At 41.1% G+C, this 23,545-nt stretch overlaps 1 protein-coding gene across 3 annotated transcripts in view; it reads left to right on the top strand.

Moving 5' to 3' along the window:
- Positions 1-23,007, top strand: part of LOC138964492 (serine/threonine-protein kinase A-Raf-like) — a 30,122-nt gene extending 7,115 nt beyond the window's left edge. For 2 of the 3 annotated variants that reach the window (XM_070336465.1, XM_070336464.1), the window contains 13 exons: positions 1,990-2,093; positions 3,650-3,782; positions 4,114-4,304; positions 5,033-5,195; positions 6,136-6,181; positions 6,693-6,785; positions 9,716-9,849; positions 11,678-12,051; positions 12,916-12,962; positions 13,370-13,500; positions 14,636-14,767; positions 15,494-15,628; positions 16,139-23,007. In XM_070336465.1, coding sequence (XP_070192566.1) covers positions 1,990-2,093; positions 3,650-3,782; positions 4,114-4,304; positions 5,033-5,195; positions 6,136-6,181; positions 6,693-6,785; positions 9,716-9,849; positions 11,678-12,051; positions 12,916-12,962; positions 13,370-13,500; positions 14,636-14,767; positions 15,494-15,628; positions 16,139-16,318 — 1,863 coding nt within the window. In that variant the 3' untranslated portion in view covers positions 16,319-23,007. The remainder of the gene's footprint in view (positions 1-1,989; positions 2,094-3,649; positions 3,783-4,113; positions 4,305-5,032; positions 5,196-6,135; positions 6,182-6,692; positions 6,786-9,715; positions 9,850-11,677; positions 12,052-12,915; positions 12,963-13,369; positions 13,501-14,635; positions 14,768-15,493; positions 15,629-16,138) is intronic. The other variant, XM_070336466.1, reaches the window with a different exon arrangement.
- Positions 23,008-23,545: the final 538 nt, after the last annotated feature.

Genomic DNA, 23,545 nt, shown 5'->3' with positions numbered 1-23,545 from the left:
ATCTGTGTGCTCACTCTCACTCAAACTCAACAATCATCACTCAACATGAGACACACATGAACATGTAACTGAATATGTCACTTTATTGTCCAAACGTGAAGCAGCATGAAAGTTGCGAAAGAAACAAATTGAAACACCATAAAATGTACAAGACTTTCAACAACAAAAAAATTACCGTACTTTCCGGGTTACAAGGCGCGACTTTTTTCCTCGAGTTTGACCCCTGCGTCTTGTATAACGAAGCGCCTAATCCGTGTATGAAATACGAAAAAAATCAAAGAGACCGCCTGAGTACCAGTCAAACAACTTGTGATAATGCATGTTTCAGCTACTAGGTACTACCCTGGCCAAGTTTCCTCAAGACATCAAAGAGACCGCCCCATAGGTTAAACTGGTCACTGACCCCGGTGCAGGAAGTGTTTCCTCTCTCAGATCTATGACAGGGGAACCACCTCTCATAGCAAAAACTGGGTCATTGACCCCTGGGAAGAAGGTCAGTGTCTAAACAAGGCAACCCAGCTATCACAATGGACCTGCCTTTGATCTCGCCGCACACACAGAGCACCGGTATACTTTTTTAATTTTGGTGCGCCCTATCGACCCCCTGCGCCCAATGGGTGACTGGAATACAATTTTTTTGAGTCACTTGAGAAAAAGTGACTCTATGTAATCGGTCAGTGTTAGTCTGTCCGGCCGGCCGTCCGGCCGGCCGGCCGGCCGTCCGTAGACACCACCTTAACGTTGGACTTTTCTCGGAAACTATCAAAGCGATCGGGCTCATATTTTGTTTAGTCGTGACCTCCAATGACCTCTACACTTTAACGATGGTTTCGTTGACCTTTGACCTTTTTCAAGGTCACAGGTCAGCGTCAAAGGAAAAATTAGACATTTTATATCTTTGACAAACTTTTCTCGGAAACTATCAAAGCGATCGGGCTCATATTTTGTTTAGTCGTGACCTCCAATGACCTCTACACTTTAACGATGGTTTCGTTGACCTTTGACCTTTTTCAAGGTCACAGGTCAGCGTCAAAGGAAAAATTAGACATTTTATATCTTTGACAAAGTTCATCGGATGTGATTGAAACTTTGTAGGATTATTCTTTACATCAAAGTATTTACATCTGTAGCCTTTTACGAACGTTATCAGAAAAACAAGGGAGATAACTAGCCTTTTCTGTTCGGCAACACACAACTTAACGTTGGGCTTTTCTCGGAAACTATAAAAGTGACCGGGCTCAAATTTTATGTGAACGTGACTCATTGTGTTGTGAATAGCAATTTCTTCCTGTCCATCTGATGCCTCATATAATATTCAGAACTGCGAAAGTGACTCGATCGAGCGTTTGCTCTTCTTGTTTAAAAAGAAGGGGGTGCGCCTTATGCGCTGTAGCGCCTTGTAACCCGGAAAGTACGGTAAAAAAAAAATCAATCAATTTTCTTAATACGAATTTTGGTTAAGACGAACTTTTTTTCCGATCCCCAGTGATTCGTCTTAAGCGAGTTCGACTGTATGTCAGTTACCAGACTTGTGCTGTGATCAGTGAAGTGACTAGTAGAAGTCTAAGCAAGTTGAGGAGAATTTCTTGGATTTGCTGGTTTGTGCTTTTTAACATTTTAGAAATTAAGATTGAAAAGTAAAAATGTTAAGTCCTTTGTACTGGAAACTTGCATTCTCCCAGTAAGGTAATATATTGTACTACGTTGCAAGCCCCTGGAGCAAATTTTTGATTAGTGCTTTTGTGAACAAGAAACAATTGACAAGTGGCTCTATCCCATCTCCCCCCTTTCCCCGTCGCGATATAACCTTCGTGGTTGAAAACGACGTTAAACACCAAATAAAGAAAGAAAGAATGGAAAAGTAAGTGAACAAACAAACACACCGAGGGTGATTTGGTCTGTTGAGGGAAAGTGGGTGATTCTGCTAAAAGGATGATGATGTGTGTGAAGCGGAATGTTAGTAATGTGTGAAAATTGTGTGTGCTTTAGGTCAAGGCAACACCAGGTGTTACGCTACGGGACGGACTCAAAAAGTCCATGAACAGGCGTCAACTAGATCCAAATAAATGCCACGTCTTTCGTCACAATACCAGGTGAGTTGATGGGTATGCAGTAGATTAAATTCAAAGTATTTTACAGTGTATACATGTCTGTGTGTGTACTGTTTGCGTACAGTAAGTTTGTGTCTGTGTGTGTACATGTGAATGTTTATCCCTTATTTGGAGATGTCCCCTTTTTGACTCACATGCGAAGCAAAAGTGAGTCTATGTACTCACCCGAGTCGTCCGTCCGGCCGGCCGGCCGGACGGCCGGCCGTCCGGAAAACTTTAACGTTGGATATTTCTTGGACACTATTCAGTCTATAAGTACCAAATTTGGCAAGATGGTGTATGATGACAAGGCCCCAAAAAACATACATAGCATCTTGACCTTGCTTCAAGGTCAAGGTCACAGGGGCCATAAATGTTGTCTAAAAAACAGCTATTTTTCACATTTTTCCCATTTTCTCTGAAGTTTTTGAGATTGAATACCTCACCTATATATGATATATAGGGCAAAGTAAGCCCCATCTTTTGATACCAGTTTGGTTTACCTTGCTTCAAGGTCAAGGTCACAGGAGCTCTTCAAAGTTGGATTGTATACATATTTTGAAGTGACCTTGACCCTGAACTATGGAAGATAACTGTTTCAAACTTAAAAATTATGTGGGGCACATGTTATGCTTTCATCATGAGACACATTTGGTCACATATGATCAAGGTCAAGGTCACTTTGACCCTTATGAAATGTGACCAAAATAAGGTAGTGAACCACTAAAAGTGACCATATCTCGTGGTAGAAAGAGCCAATAAGCACCATTGTACTTCCTATGTCTTGAATTAACAGCTTTGTGTTGCATGACCTTGGATGACCACATGTATTTTGGTAGGAAAAATGTGTAAAGCATGTGAGTCGTATGGGCTTTGCCCTTCTTGTTAACTAATCTTTTCCCAAGGAACTGCTATAACAGGTGCCTCTGTACTATATCCACCACGGCTCACTTATAACCATTGTTTTCCAATGTCATGTTCAAAATTCAAACAATTTGTTTTAAAGTTCAACATTGGCTGTGGTGATACAGATTGGGGGTGGTCTGGTAGTGGTACAAAGAGGCAAAATCTGTAGCTTGGACTGATGATCCTTCGGTCATGGATTTGAATCCAGGACAGGACAGACATTTTATGTGATGAATCCAGAGATGGTATCCATGTCCCACCCCTGTGTTGCTGCTATGGCACGTAAAAGATCTCTCATGTGATAATTCTGCCAGAAGTGGAGTTGGCTGATTACACCTAAACAGACACACGCCTTGGTTAGGGGAGCGCGACTCTTGTTGCCGCCAGCTTTCCACTGGGAAGAAGAAACCCAATTTTCCCAGCAATTAACAAATAATTACATGGGTGGGATTCTTCCGGTATATGCCAGAAATCCGGATTCGTAATGCCTGTGGTGAGGTTTTTTTGGTTGTTAATTATACAAATCCTTCAGTGTCTCTGGGCCCACCCCCCCCCCCCCCCCTTAAAATTCTTCAGGATTCATGACATTTTTCTGTCCAACCCATGTATTATGTAATGATGAAATTAAAGTTACTTGCGTGATGTTTTGTCAGGATACCTTTGACGTGGAACACAGACATGCAAGAGTTGTCTGGCCAGGAGGTGTCGGTGGAGCTGGTGGAGGGGGAGGATGAGAACAGTCATTCCAGCAGGGCGCCTCGTGCCGTCATACTCTCCCACAATTGTGTGAGTATATATATGCGGACAGGGCTGGAATCCCCTTCTGAGCCTTGCTGCACCGAAAGAATATATTTTTTCTTCGTCTCTTATTCTTAGACTGTCTGTTGATGCATTACGGCTTTAGGGTTGGTAGACATACTTTCTGGGCTATTTTTCTGGGAAAGTGTGTTGATGCATTACACATTGCGGTTTCAGGGTTGGTAGGCATACTTTCTGTGCTATTTTTCTGGGAAAGTGTGTTGATGCATTACACATTACGGCTTTAGGGTCGGTTGACATACTTTCTGTGCTATTTTTCTGGGAAAGTGTGTTGATGCATTAAACATTGCGGTTTCAGGGTCGGAAGACATACTTCTCGCTGACTTTCTGTGATATGTGCCGCAACCTGCTGTTCCAAGGCATTCGCTGCCAGACTTGCGGCCTTAAGTTCCACCAGCGCTGTGAAGACAAAGTTCCAAGGACTTGCCAGGGCGACTTGGAGGTCTACTTTCGACAGCAGCGAGACAACTCCAGGGAACATATCAGACAGTGAGTGTTCCATCTGTGTGTGTAGGTAGAGGAATGTTTTGTGTAATGTGAGGAGCAGAACATGCTAAAAACCACAAAAAAAACTAAAATAAGGTTGATTTATAAGGTATGTGCTTTTACACTGCCTGAATAAAAAGTCATACTTAAAATAAGTACTGTTGTTATTGATAAGCACAAGGAACGAGTCTTGGCTATGAGGGGAAAGCTACACTACCGATTCCTCATTTGGCTTTGGTACTTAAATAAAACACTGGAGTTTATTTCAAATGACCACAAAGTGTGCTGCCATTTTGACTGAGCTCCCTAACTTTTCCAAGGGAGAGAAAGGTGACACCAAGGACTGCCTAAAACTCCCCAAATTTGTCAACACTTTTTTGACTACTCTGGCAAATTTGCCGAAAAGAATAAATCCTACTCCTAGCAACATATTTTAGGTTGTTATAGAAGCATCCGTTAAGTAGAATCAGTTGTTTCTCTATGTACAGTGGACACCCCCCTTTTAAGACTTCAAAACATCTAAGAAAATAGGTCTTAAAGTTACAAGGGAGGGAGTCTTGAAATGGGAGTACATTTACACAAATAATGTATAGAAAATGTGAGAAAACAGGGTCTTTGAAGGGAGAGAGTGTTAAATGGGGGGGTCTCAAAAGAGGGGTTCCAGTGTAGTGTGATGATCCAAACTGCCTTATAGATCAGTGACTACCTCTGTCATTCATGCCTGCTTTCAGAATCCTGTCCGACAATTCCGGTTCAAGGTCACCGGGCTTGCAGTCCCCGCGCTCCACCCACCACTCGCGGCCCCCAGCACCGCAGTTAGGTCAGAGGGAAAGGTCGACATCAGCGCCCAATGTCTGTGTCAACTTGGTGGAAAACACCGACTACACACACCAGGTAGAGATGATGCAGCACAACAACTGTTGTGGTAGAGCCAGGGATGGGTAGAGCCAGGGATGTGTGTGTGTGTGTTAATGCTAAATGCAACAAGAACGCTCAGACGTGGTTATCCAATTGGTCAAATCGAATGCACTAAAATAGTCCGGTTCTCTCTTACTTTCCTTATTAAACAGGGAGAGAGATAGAGAGAGACAGATGGAGAGATAAAAAGAGAGAGACCCTAAGGTAATTTGAAAAGAAAAAAGCCCTTGGAGGTTAAAAAACATTGCAAGGCGACACTATTATCTCCTGCCTTTTGATATGACGTCATTTGTTTGTTCATCCTCGGCACAGTCAAGTTGTTCCTCACAGTTTTCTCATGATGCCAAGTCTTTTGACTGCCCGTGTCTCAAATGGCTGGATTAAAAATCGAAGAAAAGTGACAAAAGCAAATACCCTCAAAAATGCATTCATCAATTTTCATAAAAATCCGTTCCCTAGTTTTTGAGATATGCTTTGCACAGACACATACATAGACAGACACACATACCTAGGGAGACAAACTTTGCTCTCTGCCCTCGTTAAAACTTTAAGTCAATACTTGACTGAATTTAAGAAGTTCCATGTATTTCAAACATGAAAAACCTATCAGTATTGGGGTAGATCTGCTGAACTTTTTACATGGATGAAGAAAGGAGACGCCAAGATAATTGCCAAACGTTCATGTCCATTATGGCAAATTTGCTGAACAAAATAAATCCTTCCTGTAAAAGTATTGGTTTTCAGTCAGTTTGAGTTTTAGTTTTCACCTGTTTCTGTAGCTCAGTGTAGGACGTTATTTGCAGAGTTATTGTCCAAAATAAATAATCTTTTTTAGTATGATGGAAGTTGTTGGAAGATTTGTGTGTTCGTTTTACATACAGCATTGTTTTAATTTTGTATCATTTTTGTGTTGCAGGAAGGCAGGCGTTACAGAGATCCACTGCAGACAAGACAGCATGCAGGTAAAGTCGTCATTCCTACTCCCGCTGTTGAGAGTCTTACTGTTACTGTTTGGAAGCTGGTAGGAAATTCTGGGGATTGTGTTAGTACTTTCATGTTCCGGTCACATTTGTCAGCCTTCTTGTACGGTAGAGTTTTTCAGATTTTACTGAAAACTTGAAGTTTGAGTCACCATTTTCAGCCAGTTTGCCTTGTGTTAGTAGGACTCGAAGGGAACGTCTCGCCTTCCTTGTATTTTCAAATTGATCTAAGGATTGATTCATTAAACTATTTTTTTTCTTCTCATAATATCACTGAAGTGTTTGTGAACTGTTTAGTATAAGTAACTGTTTTTTTGTTTTTTTATCTCCAGCTTTTTCTGATGTTGGAGATTTTGTTTCTCTACTACAGTTTCCATCCATGAATTTGTTTGAGGTCTTATTTACTATATTTATTTTTCCATATGGTGTTGCAGATTTTGGATTTCTAAGCAACTCTGATTTTGTTCATTTTGTGATGGGTTACTGGTTTCAGATCCGCTTACTTACCGCAATAGCTATTACAAAGATAAGCGCCATGCAAGTGACAGTCATGCTTCATTGGCCAAGGGGCCGCTGGGACAGAAAGGTACTAGCATGCACGGCATGCCTGTGAGTGTGACTTGATTGAGTCATAACCAGTCTTTGGTGCCATGGTTGCAGCCAGCTAATAAAGGATTGCTGGAATGCTGTTTTTCCTACTTCACCCTCTGCAGTTTGCTACCTTGTTTGATTGGTGTTGATGACGGGCGCAGTGGCGTGGTGGTAAGACGTCGGCCTCCTAATCGGGAGGTCGTGAGTTCGAATCCCGGTCGCTGCCGCCTGGTGGGTTAAGAGTGGAGATTTTTCCGATCTCCCAGGTCAACTTATGTGCAGACCTGCTTAGTGACTTAACCCCCTTCGTGTGTACACGCAAGCACAAGACCAAGTGCGCACGGAAAAGATCCTGTAATCCATGTCAGAGTTCGGTGGGTTATGGAAACACGAAAATACCCAGCATGCCTACCCAACGAAAGCGGAGTGAAGCTGACTATGCTCTCAGAGTATAGTGTGGGGAACCCAAATGGGCAAACGAGCTCACACGTCACCAGAATTTCTGGAACGCTGAAGAAGAAGAAGAAGATTGGTGTTGCTCAGAAAAGGAGTGGTTGTACTTGGTTTGAGCCATGCAGTTCTGATTTTTGGTCAGGTGATAAAGAAGTTTGCTAGCACAATGCAGAGGTGTGTTTGAAAGTGTAGCAGCATGTCAACTATCTACTTTCCCCAGTTTGAAGTCAGTTGTTCTGTGTGGTTAATGACTGACTAGAAAAGGAGGCATGAACCTGTAAACCGCACTTCAGTGTGTATTTGTATTAGCAAGAAAATTGCCGATCGGCTACCAGCACGAGTGTTCTGGTATTGTATTAACAAAACTTTGTTGAGTACCAACCAATACCTGTACCAATCTCCTGGCATGTTCCCAACCTATGGATTGCAGTTTGCTGGACTGTTACTAATCATAGTCAAGTGTGAGCTGACTTCCTACTCATTCAAGTTTGCTGGTGTGTGTTTCTGTTCATGAAGTTGAGATGAAACATCGTCAGTGGCAGCAGTGGTCATTGAGTGACATTTTTTGTTTTGTTAATACTCTGCTATGTGAGTGTCTGACCACCGGGAATGAGGAATGTATGAGAGGAGTTAGTTCTCAATTTACTGTTCACTGAATACAGGCTGGCCTCTCCGGTGATTTTCAGCTAGTGTGACTGCTGGACTTTTTATCACGTGTTGTTTTTCGTTTTGGTCCCAGTTGTGTGACGTCATTTGTTGAACTCTACTCTACTCTCTGTGTCTTGTGTTATCATGACACAGCTGCAAGATGACAATGGTTGGTGTGTTCATGCCCAACAGAGGAATGCTTTTTGTAGGGTCAGTTTACGAGAGTTTGATTTCAGAGGCATGTTGTGTTACTTTAGTTGAATAAGTTGCAGGCAGCTCTCATGGTAGACTGCACCGCCAGTCATTTGAGGTGACAGTTTGCTTTTTTGTTTTTGTTTGCTATGCCTTTTTTTCTTTTCTTTTTTTAATGATTTCAAATGCAAAAGCCTGAGCTTTAGCTGCCTACTTGTCACTGGTCATACGCACTGGGTTTTTTTTTTAATGGGGGGTGTGGTGGTAGATGGGAAGCCAAACTAATTGTGCAGTTTGTCATTCATTAAGAAATTATCTTGCATATATATATATACAAATCTCGGAAGAAAGTCTCTGCTGACTTTCAATTGTTTCTTTCACAATTTCTGATGTTTTATATATTTATCGCATTTTTACTGATCACATGACAAAAAACAGCTGTAGTCATTGGTCAACTAGGAACTGTATATCAATTGATATCGCGCAGGAAGTTCCTAGTGAATTTGATATCGTGCAGGAAGTAGTTTTCCAATTGTAATTTTGAACAAAAAAATCTCACCCGAAGGAAACATAAGTCTCCCAATATTTTAAAGCGCAAATTTATAAAAGGAAAGTAATTGCATCAGAAAGATTAAGCTGTGTAATGAATAAATACACACTTTTTCCATCCATCTCTAACAGAGAAGTAGTAGAATGGTATGTTTTAATCTTACCGAAGGAGGCGACTGGAACAGCCGTAAACAAACTGAACTTTGGAGGTTATTAGCGCTCATCACTCACTTAAAGGCTGGAAATGAGCAGCCGATTTAAACGTTTTGCTCCAGCATGAATCACTGTCCCATCCCTCTTTGTCGTAGCCATGCAAAATCCACACAAAAACCTTAACAGCTTCAAAACAGTCACGAAGGCTATCGGAAGACGCCATCTTTGAAAGTTGTTTTGGAATGTTGTGTCGTCTGCAGTTAGCGATTCGACAAAATTATCAACACTGCAGTCCGTCGATAACGACGAAGAACTGAAAGCTGTCTTCTACACAGAACATGAGCCAGAGGACTTCACTGATACAGTCCGGGGCACTTCAGTTCCTGCCATCGTTTAGAATTGCCAAATCAAAGCCTTTGAAGTCTAAAAGTCTGCAAGTAACCGCGAAGGCTGTTCCGTGTTCCTCCACTGAACCTTTTTTGTGTGATGTGTTTACACAATATTTTTCTTTTCTTTGTTGTTTTTAGATGCCTTATTTACGTCTTAGAAAACGAAAGAGTATTTGAAAAATAAAAGTTATAGCCGCAAAGTTGCGAAAGTAGGAAAAGACAATCCAACATTTCCAACATGACAGTAGCCTCCCTTGCTCTTGACCGATTTCTTAGACTGGGGTTAATGGGTTCTTCTTCCGAAATGGAATACGATAAAATCGTTATCGTTAGATTTGACTGTGATATCCAAATTTATCAGTGCCAATGTCTCGAAAAGCTGAAAAGCTTATTAGGAGGCAACTTGATTTCAGCTTTCTCGACATTGGCACTGATAAATCTGGATATCGCAGTCAAATCTAACGATAACTAATAATATATATATGTGTGTGTATAATACTGCTCTTCATATGGGTCACATGAGTGTTTTCCAATTGTGCAGGTCCAAGAGGTCATATGCTAACGCCTCCAGCCCCCAGTCCCAGTGGCTCCCCCACGAAGCACTCCTCCCCGACGTCTGGATCCAAAAACGTGCGACCTCGCGCCAAGTCTGTGGAAACTGACCCGGGCAAACGGGTAAGTTTGTAAACTGGCTGTTCTAGTTTGCTTTGCATGAAGAATGCCTGATTCTCATTCCTCCTCATGGTGCTAGACCTGTTGACTGTTTATGCTGCTCTGTACATTTTCAAGCTTCTCTAGGTATTACTTTACGTTATTATCTGTCTTCAGGAAAATATATTTTATGAGTAAAAAAAGAAGAACAATGCGGAGAACAAAGAAAGAGAGAAAGAGACAGAGAAAAAATGAGAAGAAAATAAAAAAAGAAGTAGAAAGAGGAGAAAAAATAATAATAATAATAATTCTCTTTATTTATATAGCGCCTTATCCGAAGTTCAAAGCGCTTTATGCCGTGTGAGATGGAATTTTTTACACAATATATCACGCATTCACATCGACCAGCAAACCTCAAGTCTGTTAGGCGAATGTTCACCTTTCGCGGCCTTTATTCCAAGTCACACGGGTATTTGATGGACATTAATTTTTATCTATGCCTATACAATTTTGCCAGGAAAGACCCTTTTGTCAATCGTGGGATCTTTAACGTGCACACCCCAATATAGTGTACACGAAGGGACCTCGGTTTTTCGTCTCATCCGAAAGACTAGCACTTGAACCCACCATCTAGGTTAGGAAAGGGGGGAGAAAATAGCGGCCCGACCCAGGGTCGAACACGCAACCTCTCGATTCCAAGCGCAAGTGCGTTACCACTCGACCACCCAGTCCACATTTAATACTTAGTAAACCGTTCAGTCATTTCAAGGCGCAAAACTCTTTACAAAATCATACAATCAGTACAAACAGTCTGTTTGATTGAACATTCTCACTTCTAGATCATCTAAAGCCCGCTACTAACTACAGCCGAACCAAGCTGAACTAGGTTCGGCGAACGTTGCACTACGTCATCAAATCAGGGGATTCCTCTATTTTTGGGTTGCAACTGCAACGGTCGAGGTTCGTCGATTCACTCTTGCAAACCTTGCAGCGTGTTATCTGTAACCTTAGGCGGACTGACTTTTCATTGGTTGAATATTTGTGTATCTTCATCCTTGAAGAGTGACAATAATGACGGCTATAACCGGTGTCACCGAAACATTCGCCGCTAGTTAGTACCCCGAACAAGGCACGGTTTAACATTCGCTGAACCTAGAGAAGAAGAAAGCAAAAAGAACAAAGTAAGAGAAAAGAGAGAGAGAAAAAGAAAAAAAAATGAGTAAAATTTATTAGGAGGCAACTTGATAAAGAAATGAAATTGAAAAAGCCAGTCTCTGTTACGAGAGTCTTCCGAAGAGATAAGTGAAGCAATGGAGCTTATTAATTTTAAGAAGATCGTGGTTATTTCCCCTGAATAAAGATTTCTGTCTAACAATTTGGTGTGCTGTGCTAAACATTGTTGCCAGAGCAGTTGCATGAAAAAATACTTTCAAGCTTATTCAACTACATAATTGTCCTGTGTATTCCAAATTAGGATAATCTGACTATGAATTTTAAATCAGCATCTTAGTCTTTTTATATGGCACCCATACTTGAATCAAGTTCATTACTTTTGTGGCGAAACAGTGTCAAGGGAATGGGTTATTTTTTAGTGAAAATTTAATCACTTTCTGAATTTTGTTGTTAGAATGTTTAATAAGAGAAGATGTAAAGTTGGGGGGAAAATTGTTGCAGTATGGTTGAATATGAAGGTGATATTATTTTGTAATGATTTGCGCCTCATGTGGCAAGTCTGTTGGCAATTTTTTTAGACAAAGGGATCATTCTTTTGGGAATTAAAGCAAACAAATATCTAAGCTGTATGAGAATCGAAACTCATGCACTAAATGTCTTATTCTCTTCGCGTCACCAGCGTGCCAGGAGAGACTCCAACGAAGACTGGGAGATCCCGAACGAGGAGATTGTGTACGACTGCCGCATTGGATCAGGATCTTTCGGAACTGTGTACAAGGCTCACTGGCATGGTCCAGTGGCCGTCAAAAAGTTGAACGTGTCGGAACCCACGCCCGCCCAGATGCAGGCGTTCAAGAACGAGGTGGGTGTGCTGCGCAAGACGCGTCACTACAACATCCTGCTGTTCATGGGCCTGGTGTCCAAGCCCCACCTGGCCATCGTGACGCAGTGGTGCGACGGCCACTCCCTCTACCAGCATCTCCACGTCAAGGAGACCAAGTTCCGCATGGACCAGCTCATCATGATTGCCAAGCAGACCGCCCAGGGCATGGAGTAAGTTGCCCTTTTGGCTTAATTCATCTGTGTCTGTTTGACGTAACATCCTACTCGTTGGGTTTTATTGGTGGCTTGGTTTCTTCTTCTTTGAGTGTCTTCTTCCAAAATAAAAATATCAAGCCCAGGGCATGGAGTAAGTTACCGTTCTGCAGAGGTTTTGTCTTCATTCATCTGTGTCTGTTTGCCATAACATCTACTTGTTTGGGGGTTTGTCTGTGTCTTGATTTCTTCTTCATTGAGTATCTTTTTCCAAAATAAAAATATCAAGCACATCGCCCAGGGCATGGAATAAAATGCCGTTCTGCAGGGGTTTTGTCTTAATAGACCATTTTCAGAAATAACTCTGTTGGGTTTGTATGGGTTGTGGAAGAGTGACCTTTTCTTGCAAAACCTCTGCCAAACATCGCAGGGTCAATCACTAGTGAGGGGAGTGTTGGAAACGTGCTCCTGGGTGTCATTTACTGAACTCGTCTGTTAATCTGTGTCTTTTTGCCATAACATCTACTTGTTTGGATTTGTCTGTGTCTTGGTTTCTTCCTCTTTGAGTGCCTTTTTCCAAAATAAAGATATCTAGCGAGCCGCCCAGGGCATGGAGTGAGATTCTTTTTCTTGTGGGCTTTCTGTGTCTTATGCCATAACATCTACTTGTTTGGGTTTATCTGTGTTTTGGTTTTTCTAGTTTGAGTGTCCTGTCCAGAATAAAGATATGAAGGTGAAAACATTGAATTTAGAATTATTGATTTTTTTCATTGACTTGTTGATTGAGAACACATTGAGCTTTACCTGCCAAGTGTTTGTCTGGTGATGTGATAATATTGATTCCCTGCTACTGTGTTGAAATGGCTTTGTTTTCTGTTTCAGTTATCTTCATGCCAAGTCCATTATCCACAGAGATCTGAAATCAAACAGTATCCTTAGCTTGCAGGATTTTTGTTTACATGTATAGTCTGTCGCTAATTAGAACATGTACTTATTAAACTTTTCCATTCAGTACATAACTATAATGTATGTCTTCTTGTATGTTTATGTAGTATTAGTATGTTTTATTAGAAGACTTAACAAATGTATACACACAGTGTGTCTCTTGCTTGAAAACTTTATCACAAGATGTAAAACTTCATAACTTGGTGGTGTTCCTTCGGTATTTAAAGTGGAGATCATACTCCAGGTGTGAGTGATTATGTCTTTCAGAAGAAAAAATGATTATGAACTTCTCATTCAATAAGACTATTGGTGTTACAAGAAGCTGTAATTCAGGCTGTCTGAATCAGATTCTTGGAAGTCTAGTCACATCTTTTCCTTAACGTGACTAAAGACATTTTCCTGACGGAAGTGATGACGGAAAACATGACAGTCAAGATCGGTGATTTCGGCCTGGCAACGGTGAAAACACGATGGAGCGGCTCACATCAGTTTCAGCAGCCCTCGGGATCTATACTCTGGATGGTGAGAATGGATTCTTCTCCCTGAGTTGAAAGATAACCCAAAATGCAGGAAACCTATCTCCAAGAATTGTTGTCTTAACTCATTGTCTCCCAGGTATGGATATATCCGTACCCACTCATATGGCTCTATCTGACCAGGTACAGATATATCTGCTCAGACTGTTTGCTTCAGTCGCTTCCTTTAACGTCCATCTAACGCCTGCATTCCAGCGTGTTGACACACAGTTACTACACAGTCACTACAATTCTGAGTGACCTGCTGCAGCACAGCTGGTCTCGGCTAAAAAAGACTTGGTCAACATAGGTGGGGTAGAAAGTGTTTAATTGGGGAGATAACAAGGAATAACGGGCAACCTTGGAGAAAAAATTGTTTCAGAATATGATATGTGAAAAGGAATGCAGAAGTCTCTCCTTCATACACGTTTTATTTTTTTCTCCCTAACTGAGAGACTTTCAATGATCAAGAGAATACAGAAAGTATATTTTTAAGAAAGTTGTTCTTTCGTGAGAGAGGCGTCGTGCAGCTAGTGTTGATTGAAGAACAGATTTAATTTTTTCTTTAGGAGCCACATGCGAAAAGGAGGAATTATGATGGCCGTATCTTTGTATGAAGAAACTGAAAGAATTGTGCATATTGAAGCTTGGTCCATTGATGTTTAGCCATAGTCCGTTATACGCGTAGGTGTGCGAGAATATGTAAGCGCAGTGCTTTAAAGATGTCCATGTGGGAATGTGTAAGTGGGCGTAGTCGAATGTCCATGTGGGAATGTGTAAGTGGAGCATATAAGAATGCCCATGTGTGAATGTGTAAGTGGAGCGTATAAGAATGTGTAAGTGGAGCGTGGTCGAATGTCCATGTGTGAATGGGTAAGTTGAGCGTATAAGAATGTCCATGTGTGCGATGTGTAAGTGAGACATGGATGTGTTCATGACTGAATGCGTAAGCACAATGCAAGGAATGGCCAGAAAGGTATGTGGGAGGTGTGTTTATAACCTGCCCTGTTATATAGTGCTATATGTCTTATGTAAAAACAATGTCCTGATTATTGTTATGTACCACGCCTGAATTTCTCTATGAGATAATAAAGTATTCTTATTCTTATTCTTATTCTTTCTGTGTGTATTTTTCGATGCAGGCCCCAGAAGTGATACGCATGAAGGAACAGAACCCCTACACCTTTCAGTCAGACGTCTATGCCTTTGGGGTTGTTCTGTACGAGTTAGGGTCCACAGAACTTCCCTACATTACCATCAACAACAAGGATCAGGTACCAATACATACGCATGTTTTGAAAGCTCTGTGTTAGAAGTGTTCAACCACTTGTTCTCTTATATGTAGTTACTTTGTCATTTTTTTTATTACGAGAAATTTTAGTCAGTTTAAACTGAAGTTGGTGATATTTGCAGTTGACAATGACAATAACTTCCTCATTTTTCACCAAAACATAAAATTGACAATATGCAGCTGTATATCAGAGATCCTCCACTGAGTTGTAGTTCTCCCATAACAAGGTGTCTTGTGCGGGCCAGATGTCTTATTGCAGCTTACAGTAACTTCCAATTTTGTTGATACCCCCCGCGGGTTAGGGGGAAGAATTTACCCGATGCTCCCCAGCATGTCGTACGAGGCGACTAACGGATTCTGTTTCTCCTTTTACCCTTGTTAAGTGTTTCTTGTATAGAATATAGTCAATGTTTGTAAAGATTTTAGTCAAGCAGTATGTAAGAAATGTTAAGTCCTTTGTACTGGAAACTTGCATTCTCCCAGTAAGGTAATATATTGTACTACGTTGCAAGCCCCTGGAGCAATTTTTTGATTAGTGCTTTTGTGAACAAGAAACAATTAACAAGTGGCTCTATCCCATCTCCCCCCCTTTCCCCGTCGCGATATAACCTTCGTGGTTGAAAACGACGTTAAACACCAAATAAAGAAAGAAAGAATTTTGTTGATGATACAATTCAGAAATGTCACTCTAGGTCGTCATCTGTTGCAGATTCTCTTCATGGTGGGTAAAGGCTACCTGAGGCCGGATATTGCCAAGTGTCGAACAGACACACCAAAGCAGTTCAAGCGAATTTTGCAAGACTGTGTTCACTTCCAGCGTGAAGACCGTCCTCTGTTTCCACAGGTAACATTTCTGGAGTTTTTGCTTTGTTTTTGACTCACCTGAGTAATCGGTGAGTCGTAGTACTGAGCAGTGTCTGTCCGACTTCAGCCCAGTTAGGTTGACCCTCGTCAAATTTTGGGGTCACGTCGGGGTCATGTTCAAATCATAAAAACTTACTGTCGACTTTATCTTGGATGTTTGTTTGGGGGGGAGAGGGTCTTAAAAAGGGGTTCCACTATAATGGGACATGATGAAGGCAAGTCTTGTAAGCATTTGCTTTTCTTGTTGTTTTTCCACGCCATATCTTGGTAAGCATTCAGACTCTCAACTGTGCAAGAACATTCTTTGAGTCAGATTTTTGACTCACCTGAGTAATTGGTGAGTCTTAACATTCATCAGTGTCTGTCCGTATGGGAGTCTTCTATCGGGGGGTCTTAAAAGGGGGTTCCGCTATAATAAGACATGACGAACAGTTGCTGACTGATGTAACAACTCGGTGTATACTAACTTTCTCCTTTTTTCCCTCCACAGTTGCTTGCATCTCTGGAGTCGCTGTACATGTCCATCCCCAAGATCAAAAGGAGCAAGTCAGAGCCAGCCATCCATCGCACTGATTCTTTCGACTTCGATTTCAAGTACATGTGCGCGTCGCCAAAGACCCCAATCAACAGTCAGTTCACCAACTTCTTCTTCACCAGTGGAATGTACTGAGTCCCCCCAGATATTGACTAACACATTTCTTCTTCATACGTGTGAGGCACTGAGCTCATCAGACAAACACAGCTTTGATTTCACCAGCAGGGTGTCATGAGTTCGTAACCAGATTGAACTCTTTGTCTCCGGCATGGTTGAAATCAAGAGTTCCTCTGGCGACACTGCATCTATCTCCTCTGCAGGGATGGGACAGAATGAGCACACCCAACAGCATAATTCTGTCTGAGTTATCACACTGAGGCGCTTGTACAGTGCTGTTCTGCCATCACAGATGCACTGAGTTAGACAGGGAGAGCTATTGGCACAGGGATTGCGGCTGACAGGGGGAATCAGACAGCAACTTCACCAGTGCCTCTGGGATGTACCAAGTCTTGTCAGATGCCAACTCTGCAGCCGTCTTTCAAAGCTGACGGGAGATCAGGACAAAAGATCCTCACTCTGTCAGAGAGGGTGTTTGTCTCTCCCCCATGGAGGCAAGGGCTCATCCCAAACATCTTCACCAGTGCCTGTTGCATAGCTAGTTCTGTCAGAGAACTGTCCCAAGATGACCCCCCTGAAGTAACCAGGCATTTGAGTTGAATTGTCTGTCAAAGAATGTGCCTGTCTTTGTGAGATGGACACTTGAAGTCATCCGACACACACCTTTGTCTTCACCCTTGGGTTCATGTGGTCTACTTTGACCTGAGTGTGTTCCATCACAACAGAAGAGTTCAAGGTACTTATTGAGCCCATAGGATTGCACAACTTTATCTGCCACTACGTCTCTCAGAGTCAGATCGCACAAGACTGCTTCCATCGATCGCACATTGGAGGTCTTGTGACCTTGCAAGCAGCAGTGGGGAAAAAACCGACTTGTACTTCTTGGGCTTTGTTAGTACAGGTTCAGACTGGTTAAGAGAACATCAACCCCAAAATATTGTGAAAGAATATTTAGAAGTCTGCTTTGTACTTTCTGAAAATGGATGCTTGGTACAGCAACAGTGCATTTTTTTATCGCAATGCCTCGTAAAACAAAAACAAACAAAAAATGTTTTTTAAATGTAACTTTGAATTTGGCATTCCAAAATCTTTGTTACTAGCATCGAACGATCTCTCGTGTTATGTTTCAAAGAATCTTCTCTGTGTTCTTGTGATCAAACTGAAATTCTGATTTCAAAAGTGCATCTTCAAAAAGTTTTGACTTTACACACAATATATCTCTTCACATGATTCTGGGTTGATGTTCTCTTTGAATGGGTAGGGACTGATGGCGAACTCATATGTACGCAAAGTCTTTCATCACAGTCTGCACTGCTTGGCCATTGTATGCACATTTCTTTGGAAGCTGAGACGGAAAAATTCTGTCTTCTCAAGTTCGCTGGGCTAATACCCCTTGAAACTGATTCCTTTGGACGGCATAACTCTGAGCCACAATAAAGAGGTCATATAGTGCCATGCTGAAGGAATGGTTGGTTGAGTAAAGGGGTGTGCCCCACTATTACAGTGGTACCTGCGATGGAAGGACACCCTTGGGACCAACCAGGCACAAGTGTCCCTAGATTGTAGGTGGCCTCTCAGGGCAGGTAAATTCAGTGAAAATAGTACACAAAGGGACAACAGAAGGTGTCCTTGACTGGGAGGCCTCAAATCGCAGGTACCATTGTACCTTTTCATTGGCTGCATGTATCCTCATGCAGTACAGTGCATTGCCTCAACTGGGCCCCTTGTACAGGGCTAATACATGAGAACAGCACAAGAGAACGTTGTTGACTTGTTCTCTTCATTCAGTGGTCCTGCTGTCTCTCATTATTGCATTTGTCAACACAGCGTTGCCTTCAGCAGTGTAACAGGCTAACCTAGAAAATGTCAACGTTGTCCTTGACACTCTGATGTGGATAAAGCTTCTTTTTTTAATTTCTATAACGTGATTGATCAACCCATGTTAGTACGTACGATGTGAGCTTTTTCTTGTCGTTGAGTTTTGTGAGGTGGTGATATGATACACAGCACAGCAGGGACATGGACTCTGCTCTCTGTGCAATGCCTCTCTTCTTGCTGGCCACAAAAATACGTTGTTTTGTGAGGTGTACGACACTCTTTTTTATCACCATGTTGTGGGGATTGGGATGCTTTGGCTGACTGTGCTACGTTTTTAGTACAGGACATTCTTGCTTGTCAAAAAACTCAAAAAGTCTCGGCAAATCATCATTTACTTTCCATTGTTGACTGTAGAAAGCCTGAGCAGTTTGTATGTATCTGAAACGTAAAGCATCTTCTGGCCTTTCAAACATTGCGAGTTCTGACCTTGCACTTTTCTTGGCACGGGGCGTCAGAAATATTCTCACACGATAACTTGGCATTTTTAGTGGGATAATAACCTGACGAACAAAGAATTACTTGTTTTTATCATGAAGATCTGCTCTGATGACCCTGACATTTTTTTTCCTCTCTTGGCCTTGTAGAATCTGGCTTGTTTCTCAAGGTTGACCACCAATAATCTACCAGCAGACATTTGGATATGACCTGCATATGGAGTACTTGTATGTTTGTGGCTGTTTGTCATGGATTTTTCTGATGGTTGATATCTTAGTAACCCTAGACATGCAGATATGGCCTGAACCTGGATGTGTGTGTGTTTGCGTTAGTTGCCGTGAGTGTTTTTGAAGGTAGATAATCTGAGCAGGTTGTTTGAAATATCCGCATGTATGCTTGTTGAATTTTTTATTTTTCTCTTCATTTTTTTTGTGGTTTGTTTTGTGGGTGATGGGTTGTTGGTTTGTCACAAGCTATATTCCAAATTTCAAGAGATGGCTTGAATACTAGAACTAGAAGACTGCAAGGCTGTACGTGATAGTAGAAAATGCTCTCTGTTGAAGGAGAATCTGGGGGATGTGTGTGTGTGAAACTGTTTCAACTGCACACCAGCTAGTGTCGCTTGTGCGTTTTTTGTAACTACAGAGATACATGCACTGCGTGCCAAGTGCTGTAAAAGTACTGATTTTGCACACATGGAAAATCAGCAGTAATGTTTTTGGCCAAGGGTGTCGTTATGTTCTCGCAAGTGCCCAAACTCCCGCAGTGGGGCACTGCGGTTATGAAATTAAAGGCCCCTCCTGTTTTTGGAACCGCAGGAGCTTTCTAGTTTGCTGTTAGGTAGATTTTTGGTTCCTCTTTCCTGTCATGCTCTCTTTTTCTTCATGAATTCTTTTCTTTTTTCTGCCTTCTTGCTCATTCACCTGTATTTTTTCCAAAAATCTCTTCTCTTGCCGCTTGTCTCGCGATTCATGTATAGTTTAATCTGTTAGTGTTCTGATGTAAGTCCAGCAGTAGATAGGTTAAGCCTATTTTAACATACTGGAAACTGGTAATCTTCCAGTAGGTATTAATTTAGTTTTACTAAAGCCTGCTGGGACACAAGTAATGGGTTAGTGCATTTGTAAACAGGAATCGCTTGACAAGTGGCCCCCTTCATCCCCCCCTTCCTCGTCCTGATATGGCTCTGCGTAGTCGGCTGGACGTTAAGCAACAAATAAACAAACAAGTGCCCAAACACTGAGGTGGGAAGTATGTGCTGGGTGTTTAGTCATAAACGTGTTAGAACTTATGAAATCATGAATGTGTGTGGAGTTATTGTGGCATTTGTTATATTTATAATCATGAATGGCAAGCACATCATAATGCAAATTTTGAATTTTATTATTTCTGCTTTATTTATTTCACATTGAGTTGTAGTAGGACTTTGGTGTAGTTTATAGGTGACCTACTACTGTCAGTGTTTAGGATTGCTTTCTTCACCTTGGAGCCTGTGCACTATTCTGAAAAGATACAAAGGTCTGTGGTTTTTGTTTAATAATTTGTGGCTGAGACATATTGCTTCTGTGGTTGATTATTTTTCTCATGTTTTCTGTGGGTTTTTTTCAGTAGGCTGGAAGTTAAGATTTGCCATGTCCCTCCCTTCTTCCTTATCAACACCCATGATTGAAGTTGCAATAAGTTTTAGAATTTCTAAAATAGATGTTATCATTATATTTAAAAAAAAAATTGAATTATGTGTTGCTGCAAGAAGATATTACTTTCATTTTTGTGCTTGTCAGTTCTTGGTCACGAATCCCATGATGGGTGACAGTATGAAGACAGTTACCACAGTCAGCACAGGTCTAATGCATGTAACTGCACTCGGCCACACTGAATAAACCTAGATAGATCTTTCCCTCCATAATTATCTCCTCTCCCTCACAGCTATCTATTTTGGCTTTAGAACACAAAGATCTGATAAACAAAGGGAAGTAAGCGCTCTAGTCTAAATGCATACAACATGTGTAATGGCGAAAGTGAGAGTTATGCTGAACCTGTCTGAATAACATTAACAAGCATTGAAATGAACAAGCGTCATCATTTTTTTCAGAACACAATTTTTTTTCTCCAAAGGTGGCAAGTGTACAGCTGACTTTGTTGAAGATCTTGTAAGAACTAGAAGCTTATTTATTGATTTACTTACTTGCTTATACACCAGAGTCTGCCACTGAGGCTTGTCTACAGAATGTCTTGTCAAGGTACAGACTTCCAACACAGTTGACATCTTGACCTTGAGTTTCTCTCTCCTCTCTCATTCTCCCTCTCTGGCAGGTATTCAGCAAACTAGTAGGGCATTAAACCTTTGATTCATTGTGTAGAGTATTACGATTAGGCGTGCGACGGTCTGTCGGATAAACAGGTCCAATTCTGTTAAAAGAGACTATTTTTGTGTGTGTTTTATTTTTAGGGTTAGTCGTTGCATTGGGGAAGGTTTCTTTTTGTTTTGGAGAATATTTCAATTTTGTTAAATTTTTGTAGAAAATGGATGCTTGTGTGATGCTAAATATTTCTATGAGATGAATTAGTAGCTGGTTCCCATGAAATGGGAATTGCTTTTGGCCTGGATTGTCATCAGTCTTTCTTTCTGGAGTTCATGTAACTGCAGATGTCTTTTTTGTGCATTGACTTAATGCTTTTTAACATGTATATCTTGTGACTACTTCTTGAAAAGACTTGAATTTTTATATCGCTGTACATAATATATGATGTATATATTTGTATATTATTAATATCAATGATGTTGGAATGGTGGACTAATTAATTGTAATTATTGCATTTGTGCATTTACTGTACCTGAATTATCATCTGATCCTTGTACAGTTTGGTGATTTTGAATGATGGGAGTGATCTGCCCCCTATAGTCACATGACAGTGGGGGGAGGGGGATGCTTGATGGTAAGCTTGAAATTGTTCATAAGCAGTGTGTAAGTTGTGGTGGTATGAATAATTGAATTTCGGGTTTTGAGAAATTCCTTCTCTGCTTCTTTATTGTGAACTGAACAGCGAGTTGAACCTTAACTTGAAATGCATATATGGCTGTGTGTACATGCCAATTTTATGGTTATCTGAATCACTTTGTGATAACTCTGTATGTGTTTTTATGAGAAAAAGAGAGAGGAGGGGGGGGGGGGGGGGGAGAGTGTGTGTGTGTTATTCTTCATGCCTCAAAAAGGATTAAACTATTACACTTTAGTACATGTTTGTACGTGTGTGTGTCACTGTGTGTGCTTGCTTCACACCTTATGCATGGCTGTGTGAACATACCTTTCCGGTCTGTCTTATCATCATTGGGGAGTGAGGTTAGCTAGCTACCTGGCCAGGTTTGCTTTTTTTTTTTATATAAGATTTTACATGCCAAGCGACTGAATCAATTCCGTGTGTAACTGTAAGCTGCCTGATACTTTTAAAAGTGTGTATGTGCTAAACAGCAAGAGTTCGAATGATTGACATCATACGACTTTCCTCTCACAATGTGTGATAAACTTTATTGTTTTGCCTCATGTTTGCTTCGTCTTAAATTCACCTGGCCAGGTGTGTGATAGGTGTTGACATGTCCTTTGCCAGGACTACAAATGTCACCTTGCTTAGTTGTGTGATAGGTCTGGGTTGGGTTGTCTAGGAAATATCACCTGGCCAGGTGTGTGATATTTATTATATCGGATTGATTTTGTGTTGTACACATATACACATACGTGTATCATGTCAGAGTAATTTCACTGAGGATTTATCCTGTATTGTGTGTATATAATGTTATATCATGTCACGTATGGGGCTTCTGCCGTATTTTATATAATGATGTCACAAGTGATGTCACCTGGCCAGGTGTGTGATAGGTGTGGGGATTGCCTTGTGCTTCTTGCAAGGCAGACAAACTGACAGAAGAATGCAAGCTTACTTCCAATGCTCTCATTAACTAAGATTTTAAAACTAAATTATGGATTTGATTATTAATATTGAATTTATCACAATGTTTCATATTGATGTGCAATACTTAAGAAAATACAAAAAAAAACACGTTTCTGTATATATACATTTTGTATGATTTGATTTGAAAAGTGTTCTGCATCTTTATGCGTGGCTGTTGAGTGATGATTCTTTTGCGTGTGTGTGTGTTTGTGATATTTTTTTAAGTTTGATTTCTTGATTTTGTCATTCTGTCTTTTCTTTCACATGCAGTGTGTGTGTGTGTGTGTGGAGAAAAATGTTTCACTCCTGCAACATTCCGGGTCTTATTTTCTTCTGGTTTACATCATGAGGTTAAGATATAATTTATATTTTTATTAGTGTAGTGAAGTTCTTAACATTGTGATGCTCATTGAATATGCATGAATAAAAGGCAACATCAGAATTGATTCAGTCGGACATTGTTCTTTCATAGTACCCTACTTCTGAAGTAGACACATGCACAGTCATTGTCTCCCTCCTGGCCTGTCTGTCTCTCTCCCTACCTGCAGTCCCCTCTCCAAGAAAACATTTTTATGACTGTATCGCTGCCTCTCTCTCTCAGATTACACATATAGTCATATACATATAGTCATAGTCATAGGCTACTGAGCTTTACTGGCCGATGTGAATGCGTTATATATTGTGTGTAAAAAATGTCTGTCTGTAAAAAATTCCATTTCAAATGGCAGAAATTAATATGTAAGCGCCTAGGGCTATATCTAGATTAGGCGCATAAAAATGATCACAATAATAATAATAATAATACACAGGCGTGCGCACACACACTTGCACAGACGCACACTCACACACACACATTGAGTACCCCTGTGGACAGTATAAACACACATGCTGTGTCATTTTGTTTTTCGACCTGTCATTCTCTACCAGTCTCTCTCTCTCTCTCTCTCTCTCTCTCTCTCTCTCTCTCTCTCTCTCTCTCTCTCT

This window comes from Littorina saxatilis, linkage group LG4, assembly GCF_037325665.1.
Source record: "Littorina saxatilis isolate snail1 linkage group LG4, US_GU_Lsax_2.0, whole genome shotgun sequence".
NCBI classification, from domain to species: Eukaryota; Metazoa; Mollusca; class Gastropoda; order Littorinimorpha; family Littorinidae; genus Littorina; species Littorina saxatilis.
The sequence above is the reverse complement of the archived record's forward strand: the minus strand, read 5'-3'. Positions and strand labels throughout refer to the sequence as shown.